The 10,720-nt window shown below is 36.8% G+C and overlaps 1 protein-coding gene across 1 annotated transcript in view; it reads right to left on the reverse strand.

Annotated features, from left to right (window-relative positions):
• The window catches only part of LOC139123312 (uncharacterized), a 14,728-nt gene extending 7,680 nt beyond the window's left edge, over positions 1 to 7,048 (reverse strand). The window contains exons 1-3 of the mRNA XM_070689467.1: positions 7,019 to 7,048; positions 6,350 to 6,505; positions 3,871 to 3,976 (exon numbers count right to left, since the gene is read on the reverse strand). Of these exons, the coding sequence (XP_070545568.1) occupies positions 3,871 to 3,976; positions 6,350 to 6,505; positions 7,019 to 7,048 (292 nt within the window). The remainder of the gene's footprint in view (positions 1 to 3,870; positions 3,977 to 6,349; positions 6,506 to 7,018) is intronic.
• Between the last annotated feature and the right edge of the window lie 3,672 nt (positions 7,049 to 10,720).

Genomic DNA, 10,720 nt, shown 5'->3' on the forward strand with positions numbered 1-10,720 from the left:
GCAATACACACATACTGTAATATTGCAATACACACATACTATATTAGTAGTTGATGATATCTATTACCCCCAAAACACCGCAAACCTTATTACCCCTACATTTTATATCGTTTTTCAATCCTTTTCCACTGAAAAGGCAGCTATCACTGAGATATTTATCACCGTGGCAATATTCCCATCCATTGATTGGGACTAGAGTTGACAGAGGAATCCAGTGAGTAATTATCCCCGGGGGTGACTGTCCTAGAGCCATATCTTCCATAAGGTCGGTGTATATGCATGTACATGTATGGTGTATCCAGGAAAACTGGTAAGTTTGCTATCATTATTACCATGTCATGTGACAATATTAACTGTACTTTGAGATGCCTCATAATAGTAATCCTTTTGGTGTATGATTCCTGAAAAAGTCTGTCACCTTTGTTAGAAGTCCACTCTCAACATATTTTCTGGCACCTGCCATGCCACAGTGACACAGTTACTTCAATCTCTAATCATAGTATATACAATACTATATATTATAGCCCAAACATGGGACTATGGGCCCGAGGGTAGATGACCATTTGCCCGACGTAAGGAGGGCAAATGGTCACCTACCCCGAGGGTACATAGTCCCTTGTTTGGGCTATAATATTTTTATTACATGCCTCTCTTACTCAGTTTGCACCAAAAATATTTACATTTATTGGCAAATTATAGTCAAATGCTTTATTTTCATTTTAGACGAAAAACGGTTAAAAATAGAGCGATTTTCATCATCGAATGGCGCATTGATATATTTAAATTACTGTTACGCGGTTTATCAATATTTTTATGCGAAATTTTCGAAAAACCGGATTTTCTGTGCAAAACATGCAATTTCAAGACTTTTAAGTAGAAAAGTTTTCAACTTGAAAATAGTTCCGGTTCACTTTCAGTCCAGTGATGACTATGCGGCCCGCGACGTCATCGGCGAGTTACCATTGAATCGTATGGAGCGCGCGACGTTCGATATACGAGGCATGTAATACTAGAAGCTACATCATCTACATGAATGTCACTATTGACAATTAAAGTTGCCAAGGTGAGGGGCAAAGAGGTATGGAGGTCTGTGGAAAAATTTGGACATTTGTTTTTCATCCAGTGTTAATTTTTGTTCTAGTCTTAAGACATATTTCTGTAACAAACGCTTTCAGTTACCATGTCTAGAGTTTAACCCTAGACCCTCGAGTTTCTCGAGGGTCTATGGTTTAACACACTCACTGTGTTTTTTCTCAGCTTGAAAAGACAGAGGGGCGGTCACTTTATATGACAATGCATAATTTACATATTCTTTTGTGTGAAAATGAGGGGTGGCCCACCCTTCAAAATCCTCTTGTGGAGAACCCTAGTTCACATATAGTGCGTAACTGGTACACTTCTACAAAGCAAACCTTTCATATATACAATAGGCAGAATATACCTACTATATAATATGAGCCTTTATAGTGTGCAAGGTAGACTCTCCACAGTTGCCGTGCCTTGTTTTGTGCGCGCCCACGGTGGCCTGCATTCGAAGGCTACGCTGTGCAGCTGTGAGCACGCGCTGCCAGACACAGCGACTGTCAGTTCTTGCAAGTATATGAATATTCATAAGGGTATTGACGTCAAAAGAAACACCTATCTAACTGGGCGGAGAGAATATATACTAGTAGCTGGTAGACCTATATATGTGGTATGGTTTTATTTTTCATTTTATTTGGCTATGCTACTTGTCATTTTTGTTTTGATTAACGGATGTGTGGAGTTCTATAAAGTACCCGGATCAGGCAGAAATCCGACCGGTCGCTTGCAAGAACGTCCAGACCCTGGGATTCGCATCGCGTCTCTGAAGGGCGCCCGCTTTCCAACAGGGAAGAACGCGAATCGCAGGGTCTCTGCCAGACTATGTGCAAGGCAACAGTGGTATAATTGGCAAGTCACTTAGGAAATTGCAGGAGTGAATTATTTCATTTTAAACTGTAGTATTTATTGGTGCAGGATTTACACAAATACATATGAATGATGTGAATGTTAGCTGGAGGAAGGGCAATGTTTGCTTGTCGTTAGTTTATTGATTTTGGATATATTGGTTGATGCAGTGTGTTTATATGATCTAATATATCCTTAAAACTGATCTCTTTACCTCAAACAAACCCTTCTTTCCTTACTTATCCTAGAAACCAACACAGAGGGATATCAGGCAATGGAACTGCCGGTCAAAAATCCATGTACTGACATCAACAACGGAACAGTTTTCCATCCAGAGCAAGACAATTGTTAATAGGGGAAAAAAAGAAATGATTCATATTTGTAATTTCTATTTCTAAAAGCAAAGAAATGACAAATAAAAAAGGTTTGAGTAATTGCCTTTCTTCTGAGAAATTATTGATTAAGTCTATATTTCAATGCATTGAAGTTGGCCGGTGAGTGACAAGGACAGAATACAGAAATGTTGACAAAGATTTAGAGGATTTACACTTTAGTAAACCGGTTTTGTCGGTGAGTTTGTGTTATAGCGCTGTCTGCCATGTTCAATATAGGTGTGTTGACAATATCACCTGGACATAGGCATTGGGTCTGTCTTATTTCACCACATTCAACACCATACATTTTAGTCAACAATAAAACAATAAAATTATGTCAATCTATGAATTATTGGGATTATAAATGCAATATTTTTCATTTGAAAAATATTTGAATACTAATAATTGACATTACACAAAAGAACATAAGAAATTTAGTGACAGTAAAAATTCAATGAAATCTTTAAGATGATGTAGTTTATTATCTTTAATAAATGATTTTATAGTTTTTGTTTCTCATTATCAAACTCCAGGTGTACAGAGACCAAATTAAAATCACCTTCAAACCAGAATAAATTTACTACCAGTATCTTGGTTTCAAAATAAATGACTTTACATTTCAATACCTGCATGTCTTGTGACACTGTATGATAGTACAGTCATTAATTGATTGCATGTCAGACGAACCAGAAGAACCAAAAGAGATTAATGATCCATGGATAGGATGGCAGTAAAGCCATTACATACCGCTACGTCCCATGTTCAGTGTATTCTCCAGGTTTCTCTCACAAAGGGAAATGTCAACCTGCTTGAAATTTAGAGAGGATTTGGTTCTGATAACAGGGGGACTATAATAAATTATGCAAATTGAGATTTTTTCACCAGTATATTACAGCATGTGTCAAAAATCAAATAAAAGACTCATATCCCTTTACTATTTTTCATTCAGTAAACGTTGAATAAATTTAGTCTATACAAATTATTCAAACTTCATTCAATGATTCATTTCAGTTCCAACATAGTTTTGTAATATGGAGGCCATCTGTCAATAGGATGCTCGTATGTTCTATGACGTTACTGTGGCTACAGATAGTAGATTACATCAACTGTATGATGTTGCATGATGGGCAGTAATCATGAAGTGGAATGCCACTGTAAATACTCTGTGTACATCATAACCTCAAACCTAATTCTAGAAGGGGTGACATGTCCCGCATTTGTGATTATTTGTAGAGGGATTTTGATTAGATAGGGGGATTAGCACAATCCTGGAGAAAACACTGAATGTTCCTTACAATGTCATGAACTCTGCTGAGCTCAGATTCAATCTTGTTGATGTTATGAGTCTACAACTTGAGAGTAAATTTCTACTACATTCAATTAAAAAAAATGTAAATATGCATTGTTTTTTATTTCACTTTCAACATATTATTCTTACAAACAGACAAGACAGGTGTGACAAAAGAAATGCTACAATGGGCAGTCATTCAGTGGTATTAAAAGTGCCTGATTTAAATTACGTCAACAGTGTCGTTGCTGTCATAATTGTTGACAAATTTCTACTTACCTCTAGATTTGTTTTCAATATTTGCATTTTCAAACCATTTAGCGGCATTGCAGTATGTCTGAAATGTGATTCCCTGCGTTTCAGTTCTTGGAAAGTGCTGTAAGATCTAAATAAAATTCACAATTTAAACACAATGAGCATAAAATTGTCATTACAACTATATTAATTTTGATTTTATACTATGCTTATCACTGACATCCAGTTTCTAAATGGAAAAAATACACTGCAGAGTTTATAAGTTCTAGATAGAAAAAATAAGAAAATGATACTAATGTGATTGAAATAAAGCAAAGGCTGAAATTTTGATAGTCATTTGGGATGACATTCAGCAGCTCATCAGGTTTTAGCTATTCAGAAGACAATAGTTAATCCAACCAACTGAAGGAGTCTAATTCTGTATTCATAAATAAAAAACTGACAATTGAAAATATTATGTAGGATATTGTGTATCTAATTAGCTGATTCACTATTGTGTAGGATATTGTGTATCTAATTAGCTGATGGATATTGTGTATCTAATTAGCTGATTATATTGTGCATCTAATTAGCTGATTGATATTGTGCATCTAATTAGCTGATTCATTACTATGTAGGATATTGTGTATCTAGTTAGCTGATTCATTATTATGTGTAGGATATTGTGTATCTAATTTGCTGATTCATTACTGTTAATGATATTCAGCAAACCAATAATTAGAAAAGTTTAGCATTCAGTATGATTGGATTATTGACTATCCTGCAGAAGAATGAGTAATATCAAAGTTGTTATATATGATGTTGTTTCCAAACTGTTCATAACTTTACTATACACAATGATTCCTGGATCTCTCAGTGTATTCTCATAGGGAACACATGAAGGAATGAAGAAGATACATTGTTATTAATGCTGTATGAAAGAGGGAACACTATTTTTATTGAGATTACACTTCTTATTGGAAGCTAGTATGATTAACTCTAGTATTTGTCTATTTTACACTATGCTGCATTTTCTTATCTGAGGTATGGATTGTATTAATAGTATTGGTGATATTTTGCATCAAGAGGTAAACATTTCATAGTATTGGTGATATTTTTGTATCAAGAGGTAAACATTTCATAGTATTGGTGATATTTGTATCAAGAGGTAAAGATTTCATAGTATTGGTGATATTTTGTATCAAGAGGTAAACATTTCATAGTATTGGTGATATTTTGTATCAAGAGGTAAACATTTCATAGTATTGGTGATATTTTGTATCAAGAGGTAAACATTTCATAGTATTGGTGATATTTTGCATCAAGAGGTAAACATTTCATAGTATTGGTGATATTTTGTATCAAGAGGTAAACATTTCATAGTATTGGTGATATTTTGTATCAAGAGGTAAACATTTCATAGTATTGGTGATATTTTGTATCAAGAGGTAAACATTTCATAGTATTGGTGATATTTTGTATCAAGAGGTAAACATTTCATAGTATTGGTGATATTTTGCATCAAGAGGTAAAATTTCATAGTATTGGTGATATTTTGCATCAAGAGGTAAACATTTCATAGTATTGGTGATATTTTGTATCAAGAGGTAAACATTTCATAGTATTGGTGATATTTTGTATCAAGAGGTAAACATTTCATGATATTGGTGATATTTTGTATCAAGAGGTAAACATTTCATAGTATTGGTGATATTTTGTATCAAGAGGTAAACATTTCATGATATTGGTGATATTTTGTATCAAGAGGTAAACATTTCATAGTATTGGTGATATTTGTATCAAGAGGTAAACATTTCATAGTATTGGTGATATTTTGTATCAAGAGGTAAACATTTCATAGTATTGGTGATTTTTGTATCAAGAGGTAAACATTTCATTGTATTGGTGATATTTTGTATCAAGAGGTAAACATTTCATAGTATTGGTGATATTTTGCATCAAGAGGTAAACATTTCATAGTATTGGTGATATTTTGCATCAAGAGGTAAACATTTCATAGTATTGGTGATATTTTGTATCAAGAGGTAAACATTTCATAGTATTGGTGATATTTTGCATCAAGAGGTAAACATTTTATAGTATTGGTGATATTTTGTATCAAGAGGTAAACATTCCATATAGTTCATTACACTGGATCTACTTCAAGACGACAAAAACTAATCTTTGACAGAAGTTGTATTTCTGAGAATTTTGCTATGCCTGTTATTGAATTGTAAAATGGAAAAAGACTGTTGAATAGTAAGGCATTCTTTACATTCATATTGACTGCCATTCAAAAAACTGAATATTACAATCTACAGAGTGAAAATTTTCTGCTATAAAATGGTTACATCATAGTTTTGTCATCCAGATGATAAATCTGGGAATGCAGGACATTTAATCCAGAACATCAAACTGAAGCTTCTCCAAGATGGCACCATTCCCATTACTTAGGGACAAAGCCAAACAATAGGATAATGGTTATATGTAATTTGAACATCTATTAATGATGATGTCATTTTACCTTTCTGAGAATGTCATCTTTCATCACATGTGACTCTGCAAGTCTAGCCTTGGTGAGTATTCCATCACTATTTCCATTGTCAAGCCAGCAAAATCTCTTCCATAATCTTTCAACTTCAACCACTGGTACTGGAATGAAATGCAATAACCTTACTATCTACGGCATCAAGTATTGATGTGAATGGATGGATGTACAACAAATTCTGTTAATGTCATGTTCTTACTTATGGATTAACAGATACCAGACAAGTGTAAATGCATAGCTTCACATGTTTTCTTCATACAATCTATTTTAGGTTTGAAATACTCATGAAAACAGTATATCTTAATGGCAAAATATTCATTTGAATTAGATTTATGATTAACACAAAGTTTGCATAGAGTTTGGTTAAGTATTCTGAAATTACTCTACGGACAAATGCTATGTTCAGACAGGTAAAAATTTAAACGCTTCTGCAACACTATTTGTGATTTGTAAACACAGGGGATTAATAGTTTGTGTCCGCTTGCATCCATACTCACAAAATTAAGCCATTGTTTTTGTGTTTAAGACGTCTTAATGCGGCCTCTCGAGTTCAAAAGGTGTGTATGACCAAGCATACGGCATTGTAACAAGCCTATCGATGGCTGAAATGAACGACGTCGTACTGCTTGTCTTTTGTTTTTTTACCTGCTGCATATGTGGTCCAAACCGAGTCATCGTCGCTTTAATGATCTGAATGCAGACCAAATGCAATCGTTAACCGATTTAGCCCTTGAGTTTGATACGTTCAGAACTGTAATAAAGGGAAAACGGCTCCACGTTTCACCTACACTATTTTTTTCGTTCTCTGTGTTCATGTTTTATTTTGTGCGTTTGGCTATTGGTGTAGATATAAGCCATGGTGAGACGTAGCCGTAATATGGCTGTCGAATGACAGTGCGATCCTTTGACGCTACGTTTCGAAACCAGTGTGGTTTCTTCCTCAGTCGCTTTTTTTGATATTTTCTCCCCTTGGATTCTTGTTTCACTGTTTGTGGCTAAATTATTGTCAGTGTTTTGTTCGTCCAGTAAGGAGGCTAGGATATTTATATTGGAGTCAGTTGATTGTGTTTCATTTTTTCTTTTCTGTAAGATTGTGTACTTGTACATTTATGAGCGTGTCGCCAATGTTGGATTTCTTTCTTCTTTCGATATTACTTGTTGTGAATATCCTCGTTGTAGCAATTTTTCATGATATGTTTTGACTTTGTTGTAAAAGTCCTCTTCGTTGTTACATGTCCTCATGTACCTTAATATTTCGCCTTTGATCAGGCCCTTGAAGGTTGATTTTGGATGACATGATTTTCTGTGTAAGAACTGGAATGTATCTGCTGATTTTGTGTGCGTTCTAGTGTCTAGTATGTTTTCGTTGTTGTATCGTTGACCTTTGTAAATGACTAGGTCAAGATATGTTATTTCGCCTGAATAACTTTCATATGAAAATTTGAAAGTACAGTAGGATGCATTTTTTTAATTACTGTTCCGCTATACTGTTCGTGCTCCGTTCCAATGAAGATTAGGAAAATATCGTCTCTGAATCTACACCATAGTGATATTTTTGTTGTGTGTTCACATATGATTTCCAGTTCTAATCCGTGAAACTGATGTTGATCGGCAATCTCGGGTGACGATGGCGATCCCATGACACACCAACATGTTTGTTTGTAGAATTCGTTGTTAAATTCGAATGTATTGTTTTTCAGAATAATGTTTAGCATAGCTAACAGGTATTCTGTTGGCTGTCTACTGGGATTGACAGATGGCCAATTACCGAGGATCTGAGACAGTTATTCGAAGAAAGGCATCGATATTCTGCCTCTGCCGCTCCTTCTGTTGGGGGACACCCCAACATTGCACTTTTATATGATATCCAATATTTACGGCAATTAGACTACACAATATCAAAGTTAGATTGGCTTAGCTAGATCTAAAAGGGCTGAAATCTCCGATAAATATCGGATATTTAGCGCGATTTTATCTCCGATATACCTTAGGCCTATATCGGATATTTACGCGTGATTTGAATGAATCTAGTATCGTCTAGTATCGAAGCTAGAGTCAGTCCTTGGAAGTTGGGTTTGTCCAGAACTGTAAGGTGGTGAAATCTCCGATATGAATGAATGAATCTAGTGTCGTCTAGTATAAAAGCAAGAGTCAGTCCTCGGAAGTCGGGTTTGACCAGAACTTTTAAAGTGGTGAAATCTCTGATATAGGCCTATATCGGATATTTACATACGATTTGACAGAATCTAGTATCGTCTGGTATCGTAGCTGGAGTCAGTCCTTGGAAGTCGGGTTTGACCAGAACTGCAAGGTGGTGAAATCTCCGATATATCGGATATTTACGCGCGATTAGAATAAATCCAGTATCGTCCAGTATCGCAGCTAGAGTCAGTCCTTGGTAGTCGGGTTTGATAAGAACTGTATAATGGTGAAATCTCCGATATACCTTAGGCCTATATCGGATATTTACGCGTGATTTGAATGAATCTAGTCTCGTCTAGTATCAAAGCTAGAGTCAGTCCTTGGAAGTCGGGTTTGTCCAGAACTGTAAGGTGGTGAAATCTCCGATATATATCGGATATTTACACACGATTTGAATGAATCTAGTATCGCTAGTATCGAAGCTAGAGTCAGTCCTTGGAAGTCAGGTTTGACCAGAACTGTAAGGTGGTGAAATCTCCGATATATATCGGATATTTACGCGCAATTTGAATGAATCTAGTATCGCTAGTATCGAAGCTAGAGTCAGTCCTTTGAAGTCAGAACTGTAAGGTGGTGAAATCTCCGATATATAAATCTTATATTTACGCGCGATTTGAATGAATCTAGTATCGTCCATGGGGTTCTGTCATAGTATCGATATTAGAGTCCCCAAATCGCCGGTATAAAATATCGGCAATTTCATAGACGCGGCTTCCCATGGGACAACCGCAGTTCATTTTAGTATCGTCTAGTATCGATATTAGTCCCGAAATCGTCGATATTTCAAACTGCAATACTAGATTGTAAATATCCGATATTTAAAAATTGTGCAAAGTCGCGCCTTCATGGTCTGTTGCTGTCCACAACTTCTTTGTATTTTAGCTTCAGTGCCTTGAGCTTGCAGTGGCACTGATCTGCTGTCCGGTTTAAACCTCTCTGTTGAGCCTTTTCTGCATTTTTTTTGTACAAAAGGCTATCGAGACACGTTCTCCCTAGCATTCTTTGAATGCTTTCGTCTGCCTAGACTGAGATCAGCAAACTTATTTCGTCGTCTGACCAGTTATTTCCACGAGATGTAGAGCTGATTTCGGCAGCCATGACCAACGCGAATATTGTATGTTGGTTGTTGTTTGTTATGTTACAAATACCTGTCACGTGAGGGCGTTTAAAACGCCTCTGAAGCAGCTCGGTCCGTCCACACAGCGATTTGCAGATAGAGTTAATCCCTGCAACGGCTCAGGTCGGGCCGACTAAACCGTCTCAAATCTGAAACGCTTCAGAACCACTTCGGAGTGTCCACACATAACTTTCTGTGCCAGTATTGGCCCAGAACCGTTTCAGAGGCGTTTTAATGGCCTGTGTATGAACGGCATAAAAGATAAGAAAAAGGAGATTATAGCAATCTGTATATGGATGTTGTGTTTGCCTGATTCACATTCAGTTTCATGGCCTGACAAGTAGCTACCTGACACACGATACATTGTGTACAATGAAAATTATATACTGTAACACCAGCGTTCTCACCAGGCCGCGATTCCGCGACATTCTCGCGTATTTTTCTGTTTTGTCGCGGATTTCTTGGGCGTGCGCGCCAATAGTGGCGCGCCTTTGAAATTATAAACTTTCGTGATGCCAGCCGTACGGCGCGGCCGGCCGTATCATACAGCCAATACTTCTCACCATGGACGTAAATGATTGACGCGAGTAATTACACTTCCTGGTTGAAACCGAGGCAATCTGGAGGCAATACCCGTCAGAGGGCGTACTTAAGCCACAGTCACTTGTGATTCGATACATGATGGCCGATGTGTGGATGCATTATCATTACGTATACCACACAGCGGCCGTCGTGTATTGAACCACACGAGACTGTGGTAGTCTGACGCACTGGACGTGGTGTTCGCCTTGCATGCATACCGGTACATGTCCACGGAATTCGCGGAAGCTGTAGGCGTCATGGGCACGATAAATATTTTCATAGGCTACGACAACGATAATCCGAACTACGAAAACACAAGAATGTAAAGCTTGTATATCCCTAAGGAATTACATGAACATTTTTCGAAAACAACGAACTCGAAGCTGGTAGCATTATACTGTGAGTTCCGCATGGCAACCAGGCTCTTGACGGGAACGACGTTATAG

Source organism: Ptychodera flava, chromosome 22, assembly GCF_041260155.1.
Source record: "Ptychodera flava strain L36383 chromosome 22, AS_Pfla_20210202, whole genome shotgun sequence".
NCBI classification, from domain to species: Eukaryota; Metazoa; Hemichordata; class Enteropneusta; family Ptychoderidae; genus Ptychodera; species Ptychodera flava.